The following is a 26,816-nucleotide window of genomic DNA, read 5'->3' as shown; positions in this document are numbered from 1 at the left end:
ATTTTTTCTTACTATAAATTATATTGTATTTCGTTGTAATAAGTGTGAATAAAATTGAATTGAATTGAATTGAATTGTTGCTAAGACATAAAACCAAACAAAGCAAAATGTCTAAACTGTGATTTCGTTTATTCAAAGTTTAAAAATCGACGCAGATACTATCGACTCGTTTGACAAACGTGTTTTAAAATATTTTTACAGATATAAAATTTTCTTACCAGTAACTAGTAGGAAAATGCCTCAATCAGTCGGCAACCAGATGACTACACAAACATGGACGATTGGCTCATTGTAAAAACTGACTGACTTCTATCACCCAGTCTAATCCGCTAATTATGAATACAAATTCTCAGCTTTCCGAAAACACGCAATTTTCTAGCCTCTAAAGGAACATTAATCTATTCATCTCCAAATGCAAAATTGTGGTTTACCTTGACACTATAATAAATTTCTAACAGTTTTAATATCATTCTTAAATTAAAGTTTATTTAACAACTTCGTAAAGAATTTCCACCCCTCTCCCTCCCCCCTCTTTCGCGTAAAACTGTTTAACAGGCATACTGGTCTTCAATACCGAACCTCTATAAATTTAAGAGAAATCATTATAATCATTTGTCACGAAATAGAGCCACACTACTTCTTTATGCAATTTAAGTGGGCAGTGAAGGGCACAAGGCCCAAGTTCCTTTTTTTTTCTCATGGGCTGTGCAGATCAGCTTTTATTCAAATATTTGAATGCGATTGTTACCACAATCCGATACAACAATTCCGCCATTTTTAAGAATAGCTGCAGACCGCGAGCAATTAAATTCTCCTAAGTTGATGCCTTCTGTTCCAAAATGTCCGAGAAACTTTCCATTCAACTCAAAGACTTGTATTCTTTGATTATTTTTATCGTACACCAGTTAAAAGAAACGCGGAAAATTAAGCTCACCATCTTCTCCCCCCTGAGTTCCAAACTTGTACTGCAAATTCCCCTCTCAATCCATCACCTTAATACAATGCTCACTGTGATCCGATACTATGAGATATTCTCCATCATTTAGAGCAAACTCGTGGTGTAAAGGCCTTGTGATCAGTCACTCACTAAGGGGTAACGAAGGTTTCCCCCGCCGTGACGCCTACTTCGTGTAAATCGCTATTAAGCCCCGCGATCTCGGGCTAGATATTACCTCTCTTTTAAAAAGTAGTATTTTGTTCCCAAATGTACCACCAGAAATAACTTGCACAATACCTAATCTGCTAATGACAGCAATCTGGAGTGATTTTGTCACGATTTAGGCATGGCATTTTTTATATTTTCTTGGGTCGTTTTGAGGTACAAATTCGGTCGGGAAATCACTATACCAAGGAAAACTGGGCTTGCTTAACAGCGCATGCTTGGAATAATAAATGTATCGCCAAATTCAAATAAGGGAGTAAATTTCCTGCATTTTGATATACAATTCGTTGGGGTTTGCATCGATTTCGGCATGGCAAAATGAGATCAAAAAGCCTTCATCTTGTAGTCTGTTTTCTCTTCGACAACTGCCTGACAGTGACTGCAGTAGGAGATAATTTTGAAGGAGAAAATGGTGATTCAAATGCGAGCCGGATTGAGCTGGAATTGCCCTTCGTAGATAATTATGACATCAACAAGTAGGCATTTCATTTTAAAAGTGTAAGTTTTTTGGGGCAGTTATTCGCTAAAATGTTCCAAATAAATAATTGTCCTTATTTCTTCAATTTATTCTTAAATCCTTTTAATTCATATCATTTCAAATTAGAAAAACAAGCCGGTGAATCTGCACTCAATGCGTGCACTCACCGAAATTATAGAGAAAATGTTAAAGTAATCGGGCAACAAAGGAGTCGATGTAATTGCCGTATAATAACCGCGTTCAAAAAAAATGTGTCTGCTAAAGAGCAAAGTGGATTCCGCGAAAAAGAACGAACACCTGTGCGAGTGTCCGATGGCGGCTTGATAAATAGCAATCAACTAATGATGGCTCGACATTTATTTCTACTCACACTTCAGGGTAATCCCTGCGGCCTGACCAAAGCTGAGTTTGATCATACAGCTGACCGTAAAAGATACTGCTTCGTCTTCTAAATATCCTCCTTTGGGAAGAAACATCTTTTCCAAACGAAGCTAGGGTAAGTAATCCCTTTCACAGTCATTAAGTCACGCCCCTCATCAAACTGTTCACTGTAATCCTTAGTCACGACCAGTAGTGCTATCTCAACTAGTGAATCGCAAAACAGTTTTATCGAAACTCGCAAAATTAGACAAGTAAGGGCTAAAGTCAAAAGGTTCACACTATTTTACGTGAAACGTGAAACGGCAAGGTGATGTTTGCCGTTTCACGTAAACGCGATGCTAAATCTCTAGCTGATGCGTGGTCAGTTGACTTACTTTAACGCATTGCCACGAGTTTGCTCTAACTATGGCAAGTATAAATATATCAGTAACCAATGAGCAAGTGCTCTTGTTTGTTTCGTGCGAACGGAGAACATGTGAGTTGCGAGCCGGCGAGCGAAGGGAGCCTGGCGCAAGGGAAACACTTTCCCTCTCACGGAGCTGCCGCCGCCCGCTTGAAATAAGCAAGAACATCGGCTCCCTGCCTACAGGCGAAAAGATCAGTCTGGAAATAACAAAATGTTGTTGACAGTATTTTCTTTATCTATGCTCCTTTATTGACACTGCCAACGGGAAGCCGGAAAACAAGCAAGAACGTCGGTTCCATGCTATTTCTTACCGGAGCAAGCTATGTTAGTAAAAGCATTTCAGTTCAAACCTGTTTTCTCTTTTGGAAAGAAAGGTTCGTCTGTAGGAATGCATAACTGTCTTTGGAGATGGGAGAGTTTAATAACCATCGCATTCAAATGTTTGAATGAAAACTGTTAACTGCAGCCACTCAGGAAAGTTCAATACATGTTGCCTTGGATGTCTAGGAGTGGCCGAAGGAACTACATGCTTTTTTTTTTTTTGCTTTACTTTTCTACCATTGTACTGTATACATGTATTCAGGTGTGTAAATCGATTTGTTAAAAAAATACAGCCAAAACAGATAAAGAAATTACAAAGCGTGTGATCACATCGTTAAAAAGCTGGTATGGAGAGTCTGCCCACTATTTACAACATTGTAGCCAATTTTTATGAGTTTCATGAATTAAGTGTTAATTTATATTTTGAAGTTCTTACCAGTAATGTTTTAAAAGACACTTGAGTGCATTTGCATGACGCAAGAAAAAGTTAATTTTCTCCGTATAAGGCTGGAAAACAATTTTACTTATTCTTTCGTGTTACTCTTTCGGCTCACAGGCTATCCTTCAGCATTCTGTGACGATAAAAAGAGCCCCTTCGGGATGCAGGATAACTAAAGAGCATATTGTATCCCCTATCCCACCCCCTCTTAATAATTTCCCCCACCAAGGTACATGTTCAGAAACCGGTAACAATTAAGGGTGGGAAAACCTCTTCATAAGCGACTGATCACAACGCATTTATATCACGAGTTTGTTGTAAATGATCAAACAATTATAAATTATAAATATCGGAAGCCACCACATATCAAATTCACTTCCCACAAAAGAGGAAATTTGCCTTGGGTTATTGTCACTGCGCCTGCGAACTGTTTTCAACATCACGGACCGACCAAAGCAGATGTCACCTCCTCCATAACAGTTTTTGGATGATGTTAGTAAAGAGGCAAAATGACCAAAAATAGAGAAGAATTTGTATGAAGCCGGTGAACTCATGAAGAAAAGTGCGGTAAGGAGTGAGTTATGAAGGAATCTTAAACATGAAACGTAATTTGCCCTAGTATGACATGCCGGGAAAATAAATGGGACACTTGTTTTCAACAATTAACTACTTATATTTAGTATAAATCTACTAGTGTTCTATCGCGAATGCCGGTCTCTGATTGGCTACGCTACTCGCTATCTATTCTGTGATAGATAGATTTTGAAGAAAAACGCCATTGCCAGATCTTAAAACAGTTCAAATGTTCTAGCTCACAGACGCTCGCCCCTCCGTCCTCGAAGATCAAGGGGTGGGGCTAACATTTCACGGGGCAAATCTTGGCTTGCATAGTTTCCCGCTTTTCGCGAGTGAAATCTTCGCCTTGTCCCGACTATCTACCCCTGGGTCTCCGAGGATGACGTCTACTCGGGAACTCGGGAAATGTTTGCTCTCAAACTTGTCTTGTTTTCGGCCGGGTTACAAGAATTACACGAGATAAGTTAGATGATGGCTAACTGGCTGACTAGTTTCTTTAATTCGCGCACTGCACCTACGGAATTTGTCCCTCTGTCGTTTATCACTTCCTTATGAACTCCACAGCGACTGGTGAAACGAGGAAAGGCGCTTAAGAACGTGTTGGGATCTAGTCTCTTTGCCATCTCTAAATGCACTGCTCGTGTTTCCGAGGAAGTGAAAAGACACAGCCACCTTTTTTGTCGTGGTTTTCTGCGTCCTTGAACGGCATAAAAGGAGCCTGCAAAATCTACGGCTGTTTGGGCGAAGGGTCTGAAGGCAAAACGAAGCCTTGTTTTCGGGAGTGGCGCCATAATCTGACAAGCTGGCTTGCTTCGTCTTCTCCTGCATTCATTACATTCATGATCCCACTCGCGAATCTCCATACGTGCAGCGATAATCCAAAATCTCTCGCTCAACTGGTAAAGAGGTAAGTTTATTCCAGCGGCATGATTTCCTCTCTTATGATAATACTTCACAATTGGTTTTGTCACCCAGTGGCTACGAGGCAGAATGATTCGAAATCTGGTGTGGCATGGCAGGATCACACCGGATCACACCGTCTTTGTCTATGCACTGGTTAGGCTTGATCAACTGGCTTTTCTTTGGTATCGGCTTTCCTTAGCTCAAAGCTGTGTCCTCGTCACGGAATGCGTCGCGCTGTGCTAAGCGCATTATCTCCTCCTCGGCACCTTTCATTTCTTCAAGGGACAGTTCCATGTTTGCATTTCTGTTGTCTTTACTGCGCATGTTGTGCAGCACTCTTCTCACTCTGGCGTGTACTCGGACCAAACAAGTCCAACTGGAAAACCGTTTTGGATCAAGCCTCTACACTTCTTTGTTTTGTTCTGTTTCGATGCGGCTTTTTTCGGAAGGTTATACGTCATAAGGGTTGCACAGGCATTCGTGTCCTCTTTTCTCTTTGAGGTTTTCATCTCTAACATTTCCGTAGGTCTGTTCGGAACTTGCATCTTTGACCACTCTCTGGAATCCTTTGTTAGCCAGTCAGGTCCATTCCACTACAAGGAACACTCGGCTAACTCTGAAGGAGTGGCTCCTCTTGTACATAAATCGGCTGCATTCTCCTCAGTACAAACATGCTGCCATTGTGACGGTTCAGTGAACATCTGTATTTCACTAATTCGGTTGGCTACGAACGGTCAGAAGTCTTTGCCACGCCCTCGAATCCACCATAGAACATTCGTACTGTCAGAGTAAAAATTTACGCTCTGCATTGGTGCATCTAGGACTGTGAGTAAGGACTGTGTTAAGCGCAAGCCTGGAATCGTGCCCATAAGTTCCAGTATCGGTACTGTCATCGGGGTCAACGATGCCACTTTACTCTTAGCTGTAATCAGGCGACTGGTGACGGTATCGTTATGATATTCGCACCGGATATAGACAGCGGCACCATAAGCTTGCTGAGAGGCATCAACAAATTTCACTATACGCTTTGACGTGACAGGCTCTGGACTTCGCAGACATCAGGGAATCTTCACCTCTCTCAGACTTTTTAACTGCTCGAACCAATTCCCGATTTTGTTCGCTATTTCATCTTGTACTTCGTCGTCCCAATCGTAGCCTCGTATTCACAGCTCCTGAAGTAGAATCTTTGCAACAATAATGTACGGGCATACAAATCCCACGGAAATTTCACGGAAACGATAACGCTAAACACGTCTTCAGTGCTGTTCCACGAAATCCCCAGTGTCTTCGTTATTGGGTCTTGGCCGTTGTTAATCACGATCTCTGTGGCGTGCTCTTCTGTCGGAATAGCTTCAATAACTTTCGGTGAATTAGATATCCGCTTTCTGGCTTGCATGTTGGCAACTCCCCATAGCGCTTTCAATTGACTATACAGCTCCACTCCTTCGTCGTTGTTTTTAACACTGTCAATAGAATCGTCCATATGGGTTAACTTAAAGACCGTCGCAGCGGCAAGGGGATAGCTGTCTTGGTTTCTTCGAGCGTTCTCCTGCGCAACAAACTGCGACACAATAAGGGCGGAATTCTTTCCAAAGACTACACAGCTAAACTCGAATACGTCGGACTCTTGGTTGGGGTCATGGTGTCTCCACAACAGTCGGAAGTGGGAACGGTCCTTCTCCTCAATCTCGATCTGGAGATACATCTCCTTTATGTCACAAGCGATACCAACAGGGTTTAAACGGAAACGGACAAGGACGTTGAAGAGATCTTGCTACAATTTTGGTCCTGCATGGATCATGTCATTTAAGGAAATTCCATTGCATTTAGCGGTACAGTCAAATACGATTCGTACTTTTGTTGTCGTTTTGTCCATCCTCACGACTGGAAAATGCGGCAAATACCATACGTTATTCGGCAGCTGCTCGTCTGAACGAACTTTTCGTAAATATTCCTTTTCGACATAGGCCTGGATAGTTGCTTTATACTCTTCGACGACGCTGTTTTCTTTGTTCAAAGTTTTTTCAGTGCTTCGGAGGCGAGACAGTGCCATCGGCTTAGTGAAAAGTTGGGGAAATTGGGGAAAGCAGAGAGTTTGCCATCACTCTCTAAAAGACTGGAATAAATCAGAGAGAGAGAGACCAGAAGTGCACCGAATATTGCTTCTTTTACGCGAAACGTGTTTGCCAGCTTTTTTAGTTAACCTTATCGGTAACAATTTTTGTAGTTTTAGCTTCTCTGCTTTGATCATATTTTATCAATTTAAAGTTGTTAACCCCATTGATGATATCTTTGTAGTTTCAGCTTCTAGTTTGAATTGCTGTTTTTATCAGTTTGTAATTTTGTCTTATATATTGTATTTTTTAACCTTTTGTATACAGTATTTAATCTTTATAGGACCTTTCTGAAAACCACGTTACGTGGTAAAAGATTATTATTATTATTATTATTATTATTATTATTATTATTATTATGATTATTATTATTATTATCATCATCATCATCATCATCATCATCATCATCATTATTATTATTATTATTATTATTATTATTATTATTATTATAACGTGAGATCGTGTTCTCGCGGTTTCATTGTTGTCAGGCGCGCCAATACAGCTCCACCCAAGTGGTCTGAGACGGGCGATAGGGCCACCATCTCTCCCTCGAAAATCAACATGAGAATAGTGGAGTTCAGCGTTATCAATTCCAATCAAAAGATCGATAAGTCCATCTTTTTGCTGGCTTGGCAAAACTACACTGGGTCAGGTGAGGCCATTTGTTCTCATGCTCGGTCCAGTTCGCGACTGTAATTGCCTGTGACTTTCTGCGGGCACGTTTTTACACTGATTTCTTTTGAAAACCTCCCATCGACACTTTCTACTTCAATCTTTAACGGCATGGACTGAAAGGTTTCCACTGTGTCGTTGATAACATGAACTTAAACTTTCTGAAAAGGTTTTTGCAGTCCCAGTGCCCCAGCAACTTCTTCGTTCAGCAAAGTTTCGTTTGATGCGTTGTCTAAAATAGCGTTTATCTTTACCTTTCTATCATTAGCCTTCATCCATACGGGAACAGTTCGTAACGAATAAGACCTCGGTGAGCGTTTCGGCATTTCAGCTGGTCAGGGTCACTGCGGGCGTCCGCCTCCCGTGGAACTACTGGGCGTCTCCAATCATCAACATAGGGCAACTTAGTCATCGGTCCGGTTTCTGCCAACACTTCACTTTCATGAAGAAGGTGGTGATGATTTCGAGAGCAACCATCGATTCCACTTATGCGGGCCTTTGAACAGTCTTTCCCCCTATAATCAGAAGCTAGGCAACGAAAACACAGCTTTCTTTCTTTAGCGATCTGCCCACGGTCATCTACCCCTTTGTCATAGAACTGCTACCAAAGCCACACACCGTGATCAAAACTACAACAGAGAGAAAAAGGAGGCTTCGTGTTCCTTGGATCTTTTCCCGTCGCAGTGGTATGAAAATTTCGTATCCTGCTCTGATCCTGTTACTTTGGTTCTCTCGGTGGTCTTGCGCACTCGACTGGTTTCGATTCGATCCCGTTCGCCATTTCTGCCGCTTCTACTCGGATCTTTCAGCCAGTCTGACAGCTATAAGACTGATTTTTCTCTGGCGCGTTCGTGTAACCAGCAGCTGTAATTCTCTAGCTGACTTTCGGGCAACTTCTTTAGAAGCAAACTATGAAGGGTTTCATCTTCTAGCTCTCCGTCTCTTCCTTCCGCCTTTAATTTTACCACCGAAATTCTAACAAGGTCAGCAAACCTCTCCAGGATGTGAATATCGCTACTTCTAATGAATGGCATCTGTTCTAGTTGATCCATGTAGGCTCGAAGAAGCCGCCGCGCACCACCATACTTCGTGTTTAACATCTCTTTAGCCTCCTCGTATTCGGGAGCGGTGACTCTGAGACCGCGGATGGCTTCCAAGGCGTTCCCTGTGAGGCATTGTCGCAGCCTTGCAATTTTTAAATTTGCTGGCTCCGGTTGACTCGTCCACTAGACTTCTGAAGAGGGCCCAGAAATCTTCAAATTTTCGTTTGTCACCACTGAATGTACGAATCTTCAACGGCTTCAAAAATCGGTTTCGGTTGTCGTGATTGCCATGACTCTCGTTTACCTGATACTGTTGGGATGGTTGCTCGTAGCGATTCGTCGTGTTCTCGCTTGATGGCCTGTTATGTTTACGGTTTTGTCCGCGCAGACTTTTATCGCATCTTGCCCTGCTTCAATCGCTTTTTGTACTTCTTTGTCGATTGTTTCGGACTCTTCAAAGCTTCATTTTCTCCCAGAATCGTCTCTCATATTGACATAGAACGCGGACAGTTCCTCTAAAATTTCCTGTGCATTTTCTAGGGCGGCCCACAGCTGCTCAATCGCACTTTCGATCACGGTTACTTCGGATTCCTTTACGCAAAGTCTTTCCAGTTCGTGTTGCAGTTTTGTAATTTATGTTTTTGCGGTACGTTTTCGACTCTTTATTTGTATCAAGAGAATGCCCATTTCCTTCTTTTTGTCCACTCCACTCAGTTTAGTTTCCTCGTTTTTCTCGTTAACTTCGGTAATATCAGTATCATCGGTATTGGATGCCATAACGCACAACTCAAAACTCAATTTACAAACGAAACCTCAAAACAAACACCAGTTCATACCTCTTCGCCGTCTTGGTCGCCAGAAAATTTCGCAAGCGATTGAGTCTCTCGCACGCCAGTTCCTTTTCTGACTTCTTAACAAGCCCCGTTATATGATCTCTGTCAAGTAGATTGGCTCGGTTTAAGAGATTTCACCTCACGACTACTTCCTTTGTAAAATTTGCGTTAATGTAAAAGCGGGCTATCCCAGTTACCGAGCTGAAAATTTTCTTATATCAATGCTCCAACGCATGGCAAAACTTGATATGGATGATGTATTAATGTTCTGGCTAGTGGTTGCTTCACAGCTGCCGAATGATTTCGACAAACATTCAAAGGAAGAGAAGGCCCAAGTAAAGAATCACATATTTTTCACCTCGGTAAAACTCAGCTGAAATTTCCCATATGAACAGCAAACAAAATTCCTCCCACTACCGGGCTTAAATGAAGAGGCCCTAATTTTTCTGAAAGACAAAAAAATCAGTAATATAAAAGTTGAAGAGACATTTCAAACCACAAAATAAACTCAAATCAACCAACAATTATCATACTTTTATTTATTAAAATAGTATCAAAACAAGTACAGAAACTATTCAATCACACTCTTTTCACAAAAATGACCAGTTACACTGATGCAAATTTACAGAATTAAAATATTCAAGGTTTTAAGATCCTCAAAACCAATTTTTATAAACGAATTGACGATAAATAATTCCAACTTATAAAGACAAAACTAAGAGGCGATACTTATGAGATAATGTACAATAAATGTCAGCATAATTATTAAAGAAACGCCGTGAATTTAAACTTATTTTCATTCCCAGAGCTATGAACTGAGTCATGAAATCCTGTTAGACTTGTTTGTGTATCCTGGTAACCTGACCCTTCATAGAAACGAGGCTGGAGTTGACACTGTTCCGATACAAACCTTACTGAATTTTATATGAAAATCATGTTACTCTCATGATAACTGGTTTGCATATACACATGAAAAGCACTGAGGTTTTATTGAGACCGAAGTCAACTCTCCGCTTCTACTCAAAGATCAGGCCACTAAGTAAACAACTTTAAAATGGACTATTCATGTAACATATTTATCTAATTTAAGCTTAAAGGCTCTTAGAAATAAAAAGATTGAATCATACATTTGTTTGTTTGACTATTGTTTATCATCGGGTCGTTTTTCTCTCAAAAGGTTTCAACACGCAGTACAATAAAGTCATTGAAGAAACGTATATTCAGCTATTACTTACAGTATGAGCAAAAATATCCTCTAGCCTTCTCCTGAAAACATTAATTTTATTTGCAATGCAAATGTACCCAAGCCTCTTTTAAAACATTACTGTTAAGAAGTTCAAAACATAAATTAACAACAGTAACTACCTTACTTGTCACAATATGGCGAAACGTATAAAAATTGAGTTCATTCTCAACAAAATTGCTAATGACTTTAATCCCATTACACAGTTATCAGATCATTCAAACGTCACTACAATCAGGCTTGTGTTCTTAATAATATAATTATAGTTAACGAATCCCAATTAACTGAGCCACTAAAGGCCTGTAAACCTTTTTTGTTTCAACACCATGCAAGGCTACAATATTGTAATAGTAGGCAAAACCCAGTATACTGGCTTTTTGGCCAATTCATCACACAATTTCTTTTTTATTCATTGGTTTATTTATATAGTTATTGCTTGTTTCTTTTCTTTGTTTTGTTTTGTTTTGTTTTGTTTTCTTTCTTTTTTCTTTTGGAAACTAAAGCTTCATCCACACCAGCAAACATGTTTAATGAAACCAGGTTTAACAAAATGAAAATTTTTAACAGAAAGCTGAACCACTGACTTTGACATAGGATTAAAATAAACTTTAACTTATGCTTTCATTTGTACTAAATCTGTGGTCATAAAAAATCCGAATTCAGCTTTTATGAAGGAAAAAATTTAAAATCGTGTTTAACAAAACAGCTTTTAAACGTGTTTAAGCCTTGGTGTGAATGGGGCATAAGTTACACCCCTAAATTTGCATACAACAGTAGAAAATTAAGTAAAAACAGAGAATACTATATAACCGACTCTCAGACAACCATTTTTTACTTTCCTTAGTGGCTGCAGATGACAGTTTTCATTCAAACATTTGAATGCGATGGTTACTGAAATCTGACACAACAATTTTACCATTACTTAAAACAGCTACAGACATTGGCATTTTAAATTTTCCTAAGTTACCGCCTTCTGTTCCAAACTTGCCAACAAACTTGCCATTCAATTCAAACACTTGTATTCTATTATTATCCCCATCACACACCATTAGGTGTTTGGATTTAGTCACTGCTAAACAACGGGGATCATTTAACTCACCATCCCCTCCCCCCTGCTGTCCAAATTTATATTGGTATTTACCCTCGGTACTGAACACTTTAATACAGTGTTCACCACTGTCTGACACTATGAGATATTCATCACACTGAACACAGTGAACAGGATGACTAAAACAGCCAGGCCCACCTATCTTCCTTACAAACTTACCATGGGTTGAAAAGATCTTAATCAGTTTGTTACCTGAATCAGCAACAACAATGTTACCATTGGCGTCCAATGATAAACCCCAAGGATTAGAGAGTTGATTATCAAGGCTTCCTCTCCCACCAAACATACCCATGTACCTACCCTCCCTACTGAAAATCTGGATTCTATGGTTATTCTTGTCTGCTACGAAAATATTTCTGTTATTATCAAAGCATATTCCACTAGGGAATATAAATTGTCCCTGATTGGTACCATGGCGACCGGAGGATCTTAAGTAATTCCCACCACTGTCAAAGATTTGTACCCTGTGGTTCCTAAAATCAGTTACTGCTATCTCATCCGTGTCACTCACTGCCACCCCCCAAGGAAGCATAAACATTCCTGCAGACGAACCTTGCTTTCCAAAAGATAAAACAGGTTTAAACTGAAATGATTTTAGTAACATAGCCTGCGAGCAAGCTCCCCGCTCCGGTGAAAAATACCGAGAGGCACTCGGCGAAGGAGAGTGTCCAACACTATTTTTTCCCCGAGCGGAAAGATTCCCGGAGCTGGCGGCCTGCTCGCGGGCTTTAACTAGCAAATCATAAGGACTGCCACGAACATGTTCACCGTTTACCTTAATAATAATTGAATATCTGCCTTGTTCTTTGAGAGAATAGCTGATCTTATACTGTCCATTCTTGTTATCACTGATTCCCACTTCTGAACCGCACTCTTGCCCTCGCTGGTCTCGGATCTCCACCGTCACACGGTCACGTTTATTGTCACACTGTCTTCCTTCTGCGGTTTCTGTTGTCAAAACGAACTGCGTTTCACGTCCAGCAAATACTTCAATCAGTCCTTTGCCTTCAGCTATTGATTGGCTTGCTTTTGTTTGTTGCGGTGTCTCTAAGATACCAATTTCTTCGTTGTTAACAGTGTCTAATAAGTTTTCATTTTCCACGAAAACTAAAGATTCGAAACTCGCAGGGTCAGGGATATCCGACTCTGCTTGAACAAAATACTCAGAGATTGTTTCGAATGATTTCTGCAGTTGGATTATCTCTGCATTGGTTCCTCGACTAAGCAGTCTATCGGCTTTCTCTAACGATGATTCCATTGCTTTTATGTTCTCTGCAATTTTGCTACTTTCCTTTGTCAGATTTTCCAGTGACTTTTCTGTTTGATTTTCCACCGCAGCGAACAAACGTTCTTGTTTTGCATCGATGACCGCTTTCAACTTTTCCACAAACAACTGGATGTCCGTCTTCGTGTTTTCGCTTTTCTGAAGTACTTTAACACAAGATTCTTCAAGTTGACTCACAATGTTTTTCTTCAGTTGTAAGTTCTGTCTCTGTGTTTTCATCAGAGTTCTTATTGCAGTCTTTTGTCTTTCAGCTTCGTCTTCAATGTGCTCTAAAGCGTGACCAGAATGTTCTAGAGAGCTACACGTTTGGCACACTGCCGTTTTGCAGTTCTTGCAGTAGTACTTTAATTCTTCATTTTGATGTCGCTGTTTGGGACAAAACGCGGGTCGCTTCAATATATCTTCATAGTCCTTGTCGTTAAACTCTTTGAGGGCCAGGACTCGGTGATTTTTACTGCTTCGCATTTTCTTATGTGCAGTAACGCAGTCCTCGCAATAAAATATGCAACACTCGAAACAGTACGAAGATTTAGAGCTCTTTTCTCCACAGTTTCCACAAGTTACTTGATTGTTGTTGCATTCTTTAATGGCCAGCACATCAATCAAACCATTCTGATAAAAGCTGGTTGGAAGATCATTTAGGTCGCCACTTTCAGGCACACTGGTAGGGGCTCTGCAGGTTGGACAAGTTATCATATCTTGTCGATTGGTTGTACCTTGACTCGTTTGATGCCATCGTTTTAAGCACTCTAAACAGAAACTGTGGAGACATGGAAGATTTCTTGGATCAGTAAATATCTCCGAACACACAGGACAAGACACTTCGTCCCGAAGATTATAAAGCCAAGCTTGAGTATCCGACTCCATTATGCCTTCAAGGACTGAAGGAAGCGAGGAAGTCGAACACAATGGAGTCTTGTTCATGCGACTTTCTATTTTCAGCTTTTCTCGGAATTAGAGAGCAACCAGCCAATCATAGAACGCTGATCTGAGAGGCTGTTTTTCCTTCTTGGTTTTTTGATTTCTAGGAATTTGCTCCTGGGCAGCCCAGATTTAATAACATGTCAATCTTAAAAACGACAACGATTGTTTTCTCACAAACTTAAATCAGATTAGATTCGAACATAACCAATCACAAAACGTTAGTTTAGGAGTGTGTTAATAAGACTGTCTTTGACAAGTTTAATATCTGTGACTGTAAAAAACATGTGCAAATGACTTCCGATCAGGTGATTTTTTATTAGATTCACGCGATGTCTGGAAAAAGGCACGCGATCAGTCTCATTGCGCGTTACAGCGTCTTTAGGTTTTCTAAATTGCTAAATATAAATAAGTGATACACTGAATTTTCAGCGCCAAAATTGTATTCAGGAACAATAGGTCAATCTCTAAGGGATTTTGACATACGCAGCTACGAAACAGTTTTAGCGTATTTAGTTTGATTCTTGGACAAAGTCAAGCAATTGTTGCTAAGAGATGAAAACAGACAAACCAACCAACAAATTGAATGCATCGCTAATTTTCTCTGTTCACACTCTCAAAATTTATGCAGACACTCAGTCAGGGTCAAGTAATCATTTAATTAACTGTGACACAGTGTCGCAATATTTTAGTTTTACTCTCTGTTTGTAGACAGATTAAGGAATACATGCAATACAGGCATGTTATGAACTTGGGAAGCTCTTTTGGGATATTGCCTGTAGCAGTGTGCGCTGTTCATACTGGCTAAAAACACACGCAGACACTTTGCCTCCGTTGAAAGAGAACAAAAAGTTGTTTTTGTTTTTTGAGGGATATCAAATAAAGGTCACTGGAAACGAATTCATACCAGCGAGAAGATTGAAAAGCCGCAACATTTGGATATCCATGCTTTCTTACACAAAAAAATGTTCGTAGAAAATGACCTGAGGTCCTTTCTTAGCAAACGGTGACGTGAATTAGAAGGTATGGAAATGCCAACTTGCGTGTGGTTAATGGATAACTACAAACAGAGTTACCCGAGACGCACTTCAAGGCGACAGAAGCCATAAAAAGGCTTAGCCGCGATTGAGAATCGAGGTGGCTTGGTAAGAATGGGGAGGTGTAGCAAAAGAATTTCAAAACAATTTAAATAAAAATCATTTAAATCAGGGTTTTCTTCTCTTTTTTCAGTGCAGAAAAGTAATCTTTAGTCACCACTTTTTGACAAGTTATCTGGCATTTTGAGGAAATATAAGCAAAAGTACGCGTCAGGTGATACTTCTTTTGTTCTGGACACGCGATTTATGTCAGTCACGCGATTGAACTGTTAAGTCACGCCAATCCTCAGTTATGTCACGCGATCTGTGTCACTTCACGCGATTCAGTTTTTTTGATCGGTTTAACTAAATTAATTCGTACTCGTTTTCTACGGAATGAACAACTCGCAAAACATTAACTGTCGCAATCCCAAGTGGTATAACGACGTAAATTTCTAAAAGACGGCTGCATAAAAATTTTCGAAGGAAAGCAAAAGCTTGATCAAAGACGATTAAACTCCAATGAAGGAGAATAGCAGCGGTCTTGTTTTTTTAGTCAATTGGAGTTTTCAAATATGGATAAGAAAATCAAATGAATTCATAAAACGCGTGATTCGTTGTTGTTGCTAAGACGTAAAAACAAACAAGCAGATGTCTAAACCGTGACTGTTTATTCAAAGTTTAAAAATCGACGCAGACAGTATCTACTCGTTTGACAAACGTGTTTTAAGGTTACTTATGGGAAAGAAAGGTCGAATTTTTCTCAAATAATTTTTTTTAGATAATTGTTTAAACAAGAAAGGGATGCAAAGTTTCGTGAAAACAGCCGTTAGAAATCTTAAAAAGAACGCGAGCTATCTAAAAAACAAAGGTTTGTAGGAAAAGCGGTGAGCGAGCGAAGGTGTCATAATCCAATTTATGCGGGCTGTGTTGAGATATTACGCGGCAAAATCTTGAATTACCGGCAAATTTGCATATATTTGTTTACATCGTGTTCATCGCAAAGTCACGGCGTTGTATGTAAAATTTTCCTGTGACACAGAGTTCCTTTTGGATTCAAGCATTGCGTAAAAGATTGTTATGAAGAAAGCGAAACTAGAAAAGTCACCTTGGGTGACAGTTAAGAAAAAACCCGGCCCAAAGAAGGTCGAAAAATCATTTGACGAAACCAAAAAACTTCAGCTGGCAGAGAGCCACAAGGGTTCTTGGTACAACCAGTCAGATTTTCTATAACTGCCTCGGCAGTAGAGAAATTCAAGGACGAAAAATCGGATAGTGGAGAGTCGAACATCAGTTCGGAGTCCGAAATCGAAGATGCCGGCGACAATCCAGCCACTTTCGCCGTTGTTGACCGGCTGAAAATAAGCAGCGAACCTCAGCACGCAGCCTCGTGTACTGATAGCGGTGAGAAGTGCGTGTCTCGTGTCAACTCCGCTGGGGCTGCCAGTTTCATGTTCTGCGTCTATCTGCCGTTTTCCTCTTTGTTTCGGTTGAGCCGGTGGCTTTCTCGCGCCTGACTTAACTTTTCCCATAACGAAATCGCTTTTATATAATATTACAGTAACACTAAATGCTCACAGAACTCCCCAGGGAATGCTTCTTTGTGTTTGATTGGCCGGCGGCGTGAGCGCGTTGACAAAAATTTTAACGAGGTGCGAAAACTCGGAAAATGTTTCGAGGCCGAAAACACGGCTTTTGTTTTTGCGCGAATTCCCCATCTTCAAATGAATTAATAGGGTATGTAGATTTGCCAGATTTCAACGAAATTTGACCAAAATGGTCATCAGATATTAATGCATCAAAGTGTGCCAGGCTTTTACGAAATTCAAAATATTTTTCCCGTGACGTGTTAGCATCTGACGGGACTACAAAAATTTTCCATTGTCCATCTTTAGGATGGGTTTTCTCACAAACCAATAGGAATAAAGAAAAAGCCTGACACACTTTGTTAGCCTATTATCTCCTGATTGATATTGTGCAGTCTGTTTGATTTTGCGCCTTTACGTGAGAGTGGGTAATTCAGTTAAGTACACGTCGCTAGTATTGAGTTTGCAGGCCCCTGAGCGCTTATGTATCCAACAAAATAAAAAAACATTGATATTTTCGCAAACTTCAATTTATCAGCTTTACAGTGATATATAGTTTTCCGTGGTTTTATCGAAAGCAGCGCGCGTACGCTAGATTTCCCTGAGGGCACTCGCGAAACATGGAAGTAACCTTAACACATTTTTGCAGATATAAAATTTTCTTTTCAGTAACTAGTAAGAAAATGCCTGAATCAGTCGGCAACCAGTTGATTATACAAACATGGACTATTGGCTCATCGTAAAAACTGACTGACTTCTATCACCCAGTCTAATCCGCTAATTATGAATACAAATTCTCAGCTTTCCGATAACGCGCAATTTTCTAGCCTCTAAAGGAACATTACTATATTCATCTCCAAATGCAAAACTGTGGCTTACCTTGACACTAAAAATTTCTAACAGTTTTTATATCATTGTAATATTAAAGTTTAGTTAAAGTTAACGGACGTGAATGGCAACTTCGTACAAAATTTTCAGCCCCTTCCCTACCTCTTCCCTTGCGTAAAACTATTTAACAGGCATACTGGTCTTCAATACCGAACCTCTATAAATTTAAGATAAATCATTATAATCACTTTTTTTACGAAATAGAACCACACTACCGTTCTTTATGCAATTTAAGTGGGTAGTTAAGGGCACAAGGCCCAAGTTCCTTTTTTTTTCTCACGGGCTGCACAGATTAGCTTTTATTCAAATATTTGAATGCGATTGTTACCACAATCCGAGACAACAATTCTGCCATTTCTAAGAATAGCTGCAGACCGTGGGCCATTAAATTCACCTAAATTGGTGCCTTCTGTTCCAAAATTACGGAGAAACTTTCCATTCAACTCACACCATTAGAAGTCCTGACTTGGGTACTGATACGAAACATGTAGAATTAAGCTCATCATCTCCTCCCCGCTGGGTTCCAGACTTAAACTGCAAATTCCCCTCTCGATCCATCACTTTAATACAATGTTCACTGTGGTCTGATACTATGAGATATTCGTCACACTGAACACAGTGGACAGGAAAACTAAAAGAGCCAGGCTCACCTATCTTCCTTAAAAATTTACCATCTGGCGAAAATATCTTAATTTTTACCTGAATCAGCAACAATAATATTTCCTTGTTATCGACAGATTAACCACACGGATTATAGAGCTGACCGTCGTAGTTTCCTTTCCCACCAAACACAGCCAAAAACCTGCCCTCCCTGTGTAGAATCTGGACTCTATGTTTACCACTATAGCTCTATTCCTGTGGAGGGTTATTCCATAAGGACAAGTAAATTTGCCTTTCCTTCCTCCCCTTTTATTAGAATTTCCACTACTGTCAATGATTTGAACCCTGCAGTTTCAACAGTCAGTTACTGGTATCTCCTCCGGGTCAATCACTCCCCCCCCCCCCCCCCCCCCCAACCAGGAACGCTGAAACATTCCAACGACTGAACTCTCCTTTTGCAAAACTTAAAACAAGGATTAAAACAGGTTTGTACTCCAGAGTTTTGACAAACCCGATTTCTCCACTTTTGACAACGTTCAATATGCGATCTTAATTAGTTTCGGGCGGGCGGAGAATCAGCCCGAGAGAAATGCTCTTTCTTTCCTCAGGCAAATAACCTTAACCATACAGCCTTTGCCGTTCGTGCGAAACGAATAAGGGCGCCTGCGTGGTGGCTTCCAATATTTATAATTGTTTGATCATTAAGAGCTGACTCGTGATATAAATGCGTTGTGATCAGTCACTCTCGAAGGAGTAACAAACGTTTTCCCACCCTTGTTACCGACTTCTGAACTTGTTGCTTAGTGCTGGAAGAGAGGGAGTGGGGTAGGGGGTAAAATGTGCTTTACAGTTATCCTGCGTCTAGAAGGAGCTCTTTTAATCGGTCACAGAAGAGCTTTTAAATCCAAGTATTTGATCGTTAAGATAAAATCAATTGGAAACGTTAGGTAGAAAAACAGCAGCACCAGATCTCAAAAAAGTCCAAATGTATTAGCTCACAGACGCTTGCCCCTCCATCCTCGGGGCTAGTCGGGGCGGGAAGGGACGAAGATTTTACGAGGGAGATGTTGGCCAGCCAATTTTCCCGATTTCGCGGGTGAAATCATCGCTCTGTCCCCACAGCATACCCCAGGGACTCCGACGATGACGTCCCTCTTGGAAGACTTGGGAGTTTTTGTAGACACAGGCTTAGATCGACAGGCAAAGTCCTCCGCTATTTCAGATTTGATAGTTTTAGGGATAAGGCTTCAACGCAGAATTTGTGCAGTAAAAGAAATTTAACCGGAAACAGTGGAACAGTAAAATCCCAATCACGTGTATGTAATGATCCCTTGCGACTGTGATATCTCAAGCAACAATCCGAGGGGGGGCGGGGAAGGAAAGGGTTTGGGTTTCCTTCCCCGCTCCTCCCGTCGCTCCTACTTTTTTGCTCCTTTTTGCCCAATGCCCTCGCGCGCTTGCCCCGCTTGGCTTGAAGGAAACGGAAAACGACTGCTACGCAGGCTAGTGGCAATGCGATATGGTAAGTCAACCACGAAAGAGCTAGAGATTTAGCATCGCGTTTACGTTAAACGGCAAACGTCACCTTGCCGTTTCACGTTTCACGTAAAATAGCGTGAACCTTTTGACTTTAGCCCTTACTTGTCTAATTTTGCGAGTTTCGATGAAGCTGTTTTGTGACTGTGGTTAATTCATGAAGGAAAGTGCGGTAAGGAGTGAGTTATGAAGGATTTTTAAACATGAAACTTAATTTGCCTTGTATGACGTGACGGAAAAATTATTTGGGCACTAGTTTTCAACAATTAACTATACTTACATAGCAATTTATGCGTTTGGTATTAGAATTATAAAGGAAATAAAGGGAGACGTAAAGAATCGACCATAAGAGGACACAGAAAAAATCTGAGCCCCAGATGGGATTCGAACCCACTACCCTCCGTGTTCTGAATCGGATGCTCTAACCTCTGAGCTACTGAGGACTAATATAACAATAATTTTAATATTTTAAATTAGTCCTGACTACAAAAACAAGTCTTCTGGTTATCAAACTGAGAATAATATACAAAGTACTGAGGATAGAAATGAAGGGAAAAGACAGGATTAAAGGACGCAATTTTTCCCATTTTTTTTTATATTTTTGAAACAGAGGTAATTTACTCAAATAAATAAATAAATAAATAAATAAAATGGTGATGCGAGTATATTTCTTCTGGTGTTTGAAAGCGAAGCTCAACAGTTTGCCAAAAACTACAAAATCTTGCCTGGACAGTGTGTGTATTAAGATTGTGAAATAGAAAAAGACACAAAAGGTCAGGGCTTCAAGTGAACTTGATTTTTAAAAATTACAAGAATTAATTATTGTTACCTGATAGGATGCCAAAGGTGGTAACACAATGGTTATAGTTGATGAAGGAGGAAAAATGGAGCTGTTTAGTCAAAGCTTTGTTAATTCAGTTCGTGAATTGCTCTCGTCTTCACAAGCTACAGTGTTAGCTACTGTACCTGTTACAAAACAGAAATCCATCCCGTTTGTGGATGAGCTGAAAAAGTGTGAAGATGTTACACTGATTGAGGTGAGTATCAGTTCTTGTTTACTAAAGTCATAATCTTGTTCAGGTAGCATGGTACAGGTAGCACGTTGTGTTTAATTGTACAATATTGTAGTTGCGAGTTCTTTCAAACTTCCAAGAGTATAATTTTTTTTTCTGTTGTTCATTTATAAGATAACCAGTGGAAATTTTTGGGAAAACACTGTGCTGCAGAACATGTTAATGGTACATGATTGAACAAAAACCCGCAAAAAAATTATTCTCAAACTTGCAATTTGTTTTCAGGTCACAAAAAATTCACGAGATGAGTTAGTTGGAGAAGTTGTGCGCGTACTTAAAAACTGCATGGCAAATAAGTGATTAATGTGATAAAGGTGAGCCCACACACACTATTCATACACTGGGATAGTAGCGGACCAAACCGCAGTTGAAGACCCCTCGGAAATAAGTGAAAATAGGGATAAAGACAAGGCCATAAACACCAGGTATTTACTGGGCAATAACTGAACAGCCCACAGTTTAAGACTGCCAGAAAATAAGTGAATCTTGGGATAAAGACATGACTGTATAGTAATACAATGTACAGTATGTCTCTTGTATGAGCAAAGATGATGATGATGATGATGATGATGATGATGATGATGATGATGATGATGATGCCATGATAATGATGATGATGACTACAGAAGCATTGGGTCAGTACTCATGAAACTCATGGCCTACATTGTGCAGTTCCAGAAAATATTCATACTCCCCCCAGGGAAGGTTTTTTGTTTTGCACTCCATTCACCCCTGGGAATTGTTTAGCTTCACATATACTTTGCTTCTAAAATTTTGACTTTGAAGACCCCCCTCCGCCTAGGAATTTCTGATGGGGTGGGTATGGATTTTTTCTGGAACTGGACATTGTATAAAAGCCTTGTTTTTGGTGCTTACAACTATTCAGTATCAAGAACTGTAACAGTGATGGCACTTACTTCATATGAACGAATTGTATTTATGTTTTGGCACGTGGTTAGTTCAGTCGCCAGATGATTTTGACACGTGTTCAAATGAAGAAAGGACCAAATGGAGAATCGCCATTCATTTTTTCCCCTCGGTATCTGGGCTTAAATATTTCCCATTTGAACAGGGAACTCATATGATCGAGATCATATGAAGGTCAAAAAAATATAGGAAAAATTAAAAGTGTAGTTGATAACACATTTCAAACTACAAAATAAACTCAAATCAACAAGAAATTATCATACTTTTGTTTATTAAAATTCAAAACTAAGGAAGCTAACAATAATAATTCATTCTTTAAAAAAATTACTGGTTCCATTGCAATAATCTACAGAATTAATTAAAATGTTCTAGTTTTAAAGATCCTCAAAGGACAATCTCTAAATAAATTGACAGTATAATATAAGTCCAATTTTCAGAGACAAAACTAAGAAGCAATACAACGCAAATGCATATGTTAGCATTAAAAAGAATGCTATAAATTTAAACTTTTCATTAGTCCCAGAGCCATTTATAACCTTATTCATGAAATCCTGTGGAAGCATTTGTGTGTATGGTAACCTGGCCCTTGAGAAGAAACAAGGCTGTTAAGTTGAATCTGTCAGATACAAACCTTAATGCTTTTTATATGAAAATCATGTTGCCTTATTTTTTCCATATATACATGAAAAACACTGTGAAGGTTTGCATCGAAACAAAGTCAACTTCTCACTTCTACTCAAAGATCATGAGGGCACTTAAAGACACAACTATAAAATGGACAATTAGTGAATGTAGCATATTTATCTTGTTTAATTTAAGCTTCTTAAGGCTATAAGAAGTAATTAAAAAAATTGAATATATTAATTTGTTTGTTTGACTATTTGTTTATCATTGGGTAGTTTTCTCTTAAAGTGTAATTTCAACTATATTGAAATAAGCTAAGCTGTAACTTAATTACAGTATGAGTAGAATTGTTTTACAGCCTTCTACTGAAGAAAAATTAACTCCCTTGCAATGCAAATGCAAATGACTCTCTTAAAACAATACTGGTAAGAAGTTTAAAACTAAATTAACACTTATCAATTAAACCTTAACTTATCACAATATCAAACTGATAACAACTGACTTAATTCTCAACAATCAGGCTTGTGTCCTCAATAATATAATTATAGTTTAAAGATTAAAATTCAGCCACCAAAGACCTGCCAACCTCCTTATTGAACACCATGTATGGCTAAAATGAAAACACTTGGGCAAAATTCTCCGTGTAGGATTTTAACCAAATCCATCATCACGGGATTTCTATTTTTTTTAATTTAATATGTGTGTTTTTTTGGTAATAAAAGTGATTTACACTCTTAAATTTACAGTACAACCGTACTTTTAACCAAGATTTAATTATTACTTTCCTAATTAGTGGCTGAAGATAACAGTTTTCATTCAAACATTTGAATGCGATTGTTATAAAACTCTGACACAACAATTCCTTCATTACTTAAAACAGCTACATAGATTGGACCACTAAATTCTCCGAAGTTACTGCCTTTTGTTCCAAACTTGCCAACAAACTTGCCATTCAATTCAAATAATTGAATTCTATTATTACCCCGATCACACACCAACAGGTGTTTGCAGTTAGTCACTGCCATATAATGGGGAGATTTAAACTCACCATCCCCTCCCCCTTGCTGTCCAAATTTATATTGGTATTCACCCTCGGTACTGAACACTTTAATACAGTGTTCATTTCGGTCTGACACTATGAAATATTCATCACACTGAACACAGTGAACAGGATCACTAAAAGAGCCAGGCCCACCTATCTTCCTGATAAACTTACCATCTGTTGAAAAGATCTTAATCAGTTTGTTACCTGAATCAGCAACAATAATATTACCATTGGCATCTAATGATAAACCCAAAGGATAAACGAGCTGACTACCAAGGCTTCCTTTCCCATCAAACATACCCATGTACCTACCCTCCCCATTGAAAATCTGGATTCTATGGTTATTCTTGTCTGCTACGAAAATATTTCTGTTGTAATCAAAGCATATTCCACAAGGGAACCTCAATTCTCCATGATTGGTACCTTTGTGACCGAAGGATCTTAAGTAATTCCCACCACTGTCGAAGATTTGCACCCTGTGGTTCCCAAAATCACTTACTGCTATCTCATCTGTGTCACTCACTGCCACCCCCCAAGGACAGTTAAACATTCCTACAGACGAACCTTTCTTTCCGAAAGATAAAACAGGTTTGAACTGAAATGGTTTTATCAACAAACCCTGCGAGCAAACTCCCCGCTCCGGTGAAAAATAGAGAGAGGCACTCGGCGAAGGAGAGTGTCCGACGCTATTTTTTCCCCGAGCGGAAAGATTCCCGGAGCTGACAGCCTGCTCGCGGGCTTTTACTAGCAAATCATAAGGACTGCCACGAACATGTTCACCGTTTACCTTAATAATAATTGAATATCTGCCTTGTTCTTTGAGAGAATAGCTGATCTTATACTGTCCATTCTTGCTATCACTGATTCGCACTTCTGTCCAGCACTTTTGCCCTCGTTGGTGTCGGATCTCCACCGTCACACGGTCACGTTTATTGTAACACTGTCTTCCCTCTGCGGTTTTTGTTGTCAAAGTGAATTGCGTTTCACGTCCAGCAACTGTTTCATTCAGTCCTTTGCCTTCAGCTATTGATTGGCTTCCTTCCGTTTGATGCAGTATCTCCAAGACACCAATTTCTTCGCTATTGACAGTGTCTAACAGCTTTTGATTTTGCACGAAAAATAAAACTGGAAGACTTCCAGGGTCATGGACAACTTGCTCGCCTTGAACATGAATTCCCTCAAAGATTTTTTCTGGTGAGGTATTTACTCTCACAACCTCAATGTTGTTACTTCGCATTAACAGTTTGTCAGCTTTTTCTAGTGATGACTCAATCAGTTTTATTTCATTCTCGATCTTGTTCTTTTGTGTTGTTAGACTTTCAAACAACTTCTTTGTCTGGCTTTCCACCGCTGCGAAAATATTTTGTTTCCTTGCTTCAATGATCGCGAATAAGTCATCTGCAAATTTCTGAACATTTCTTTTCAGGTCTTCTCCTTGTTGTATCAGTTTAGCGTAATCTTCATCGAGTTGCTTAACTGTGTTCTTCTTTGCTAGTAAGTTCTCTCTCTGTGTTTCCACAATATTCTTCATTTCAGTCTTTCGTCGTTCAGCTTCGTCTTCTATGTGCTTTAAAGCGTGACCAGAATGTTGCAGAGTTACACAAGCTTGGCAGACGGCCAGTTTACAATTCTCGCAGAAGAACTCAAGCTCTTTTTTCTCGTGCCGTGGCTCTGAACAAAACGCGGGCCGCTTGAGTGCATCCTCGTAGTCTTTGTCTTGGAACTCTTTCACCGCGAGAACGCGGTGATCTTTGTTTGTTCGCATCATATTGTGTCCAATTAGGCACTGTTCACAATAAAACATGCAACACTGGAAACAATACGAAGCCTCAGAGCTTTTCTCGTCGCAGTTTCCACACGTCACTTGGGTTGTGTTGCATTCTTTAATGGCCAAAACATCAATCATGCCGTTCAGGTAAAAGCTGGTCGGAAGATCCTTGAGATCGCCGCTTGCAGGAAGTTTGCAAAGGGTTTGGCACTTGGGACATTTGACTGCGTTTCCACCGCCGCTTGTCTCATACCAATGATTTAAACACTCCAAACAGAAACTGTGCAGACAGGATAGCTGTTTGGGATCCGTAAATATGCCTGAACACACTGGACAAGACACTTCTTCGCGAAGATTATAAAAGAGCGTTCGGATATCCATGTTGCCTTCAACAATCAAGCGAGGAAATCGTACACAATAGAGCCTTGTTCGTGCGGCTTTCTATTTTCAGCTTTTCTCGGAATTAGAGAGCAACAAGCCAATCATAGAACGCTGATTTGAAATGTTGTTTGTCCTTCTTGGTATCAATCTGCCCCTGGCGAGTCCGTGATCCAGCTTTTTTTAACATGTCAACTGCATGAAATGCGAAACAATTGTTTGGTCACGATTAGATCAGATTCGAACTTAACCAATCAGATTAGATTCGAACTTAACCAATCACAAAGAGGCTGTGTTTGACAAGTTTGATATATAGTATCTGCGAATGTTCGGATCAGGTGATTTCTTATTAGAGTCACGCGATTTCTACAGTATGTCACGCGATCAGTCTCATTGCGCGTTACAGCGATTTTAGGTATTCTAAATTTCTAAATATAAATAAGTGAGACACTGAATGTTTAGCGCCAAAATTATATCAGGAACAATAGGTCAATCGGTGGGAGAATTTTGACATACACAGCTACGAAACAGTTTTAACGTACAATTCAGTTTTAAAATACTTGGACGAAGTCAAGCAATTGTTGCTAACAGATGATTACAAACAAACCAACCAACAAACTAGATGCATCGCTCTCTCTCTCTCTCTTTACATTCTCAAAATTTATGCAGACAGTCAGTTATCATATAATTTCCTGCTTCAACGGCTAAAAAAAGGGGGACGACCTCGAAACATAGACTCCAGACCCCTCGAAACCGCAGACCTCGAAAACACAGACCCATGGTCAGTATTACACGGTGTCACGCAATCACCACAGGTAAGGACTATTTATTAATTTCGACAGAATCCGCTTCAGGTTTATAGAAGTTCCAACCGGAAAACAAGATCGCTAGATCAGGAATGAGCGCAAAAGTTAAATCTTAGCACAGAGATATTTATTGTCTCCCATTGAGCGTAGACCTAGAAAACGACATGTTCTAGCATCACGTACATTTGCAGCCAACTGAAACTGAAATGTGCTACTACCACAGGGAAACATCAAAGGTAATAAAGTCAAGTGCATGGAGTTTTTGGTATACTTCTGTTAAAGGTAAACGCTCAAGAAATGTGTGTCTAGACGGCCACGCGAAAATTGTAAAGAAATAACAAAGAGAATTTTTCCATCTCGCGCTTAACTTATCGACAACCAGAACACAAGATCGCTAGATCAGTAATCGATAGAAAAGTAAAATCTTATGGTGTGGGTGTTGTAAATCGCCGGCAATGTCAGTAACAAATAACACTCACACAATCATCATGAACATGAGAAATTGCCGCCGACATACACTATATTTTGTAAAGTTTTATTGAAAACAGTCAATAACTCAGCTAGATTTGTTTAAATTGGATTAATCATAAAAGGAACGTGTGTTCTGATGATCAGCTTGGGCAG

At 39.7% G+C, this 26,816-nt stretch overlaps 5 protein-coding genes across 13 annotated transcripts in view; all 5 read right to left on the bottom strand.

Annotated features, from left to right (window-relative positions):
- The window catches only part of LOC146472246 (E3 ubiquitin-protein ligase TRIM45-like), a 192,502-nt gene extending 178,339 nt beyond the window's left edge, over positions 1-14,163 (bottom strand). For 2 of the 5 annotated variants that reach the window (XR_014866605.1, XM_085119636.1), the window contains exon 1: positions 11,397-14,163. Coding sequence is in view for 1 of the 5 variants with exons in the window: in XM_085119636.1 (XP_084975762.1) it covers positions 11,435-13,888 (2,454 nt within the window). In the remaining 4 variants the exon portion in view is untranslated. Of the gene's footprint in view, positions 1-10,348 lie in introns of all 5 variants that reach the window. The other 3 variants (XR_014866602.1, XR_014866603.1, XR_014866604.1) reach the window with 2 other exon arrangements.
- The window catches only part of LOC146472245 (E3 ubiquitin-protein ligase TRIM45-like), a 215,895-nt gene extending 190,506 nt beyond the window's left edge, over positions 1-25,389 (bottom strand). The window contains exon 1 of one of the 3 annotated variants that reach the window (XM_085119645.1): positions 22,327-25,389. In XM_085119645.1, the coding sequence (XP_084975771.1) occupies positions 23,008-25,389 (2,382 nt within the window). In that variant the 3' untranslated portion in view covers positions 22,327-23,007. The remainder of the gene's footprint in view (positions 1-22,326) is intronic. The other 2 variants (XM_085119643.1, XM_085119644.1) reach the window with 2 other exon arrangements.
- LOC146472238 (E3 ubiquitin-protein ligase TRIM45-like) overlaps positions 1-26,816 on the bottom strand; it is a 212,711-nt gene that overhangs the window by 92,095 nt on the left and 93,800 nt on the right. The window lies entirely within an intron of this gene.
- The window catches only part of LOC146472244 (E3 ubiquitin-protein ligase TRIM45-like), a 66,544-nt gene that overhangs the window by 17,150 nt on the left and 22,578 nt on the right, over positions 1-26,816 (bottom strand). The window lies entirely within an intron of this gene.
- Positions 9,842-26,816, bottom strand: part of LOC146472241 (E3 ubiquitin-protein ligase TRIM45-like) — a 70,897-nt gene continuing 53,922 nt past the window's right edge. Inside the window, exon 3 of the mRNA XM_085119667.1 lies at positions 9,842-10,697. The gene's annotated coding sequence lies outside the window, so the exon portion shown is untranslated. The remainder of the gene's footprint in view (positions 10,698-26,816) is intronic.

The sequence above is a fragment of the Pavona decussata genome, unplaced genomic scaffold (assembly GCF_977016875.1).
Source record: "Pavona decussata unplaced genomic scaffold, jaPavDecu1.1 SCAFFOLD_100, whole genome shotgun sequence".
NCBI lineage: Eukaryota > Metazoa > Cnidaria > Anthozoa > Scleractinia > Agariciidae > Pavona > Pavona decussata.
Note: the sequence above shows the minus strand (reverse complement) of the source record. Positions and strands in the feature narration are given on the sequence as shown.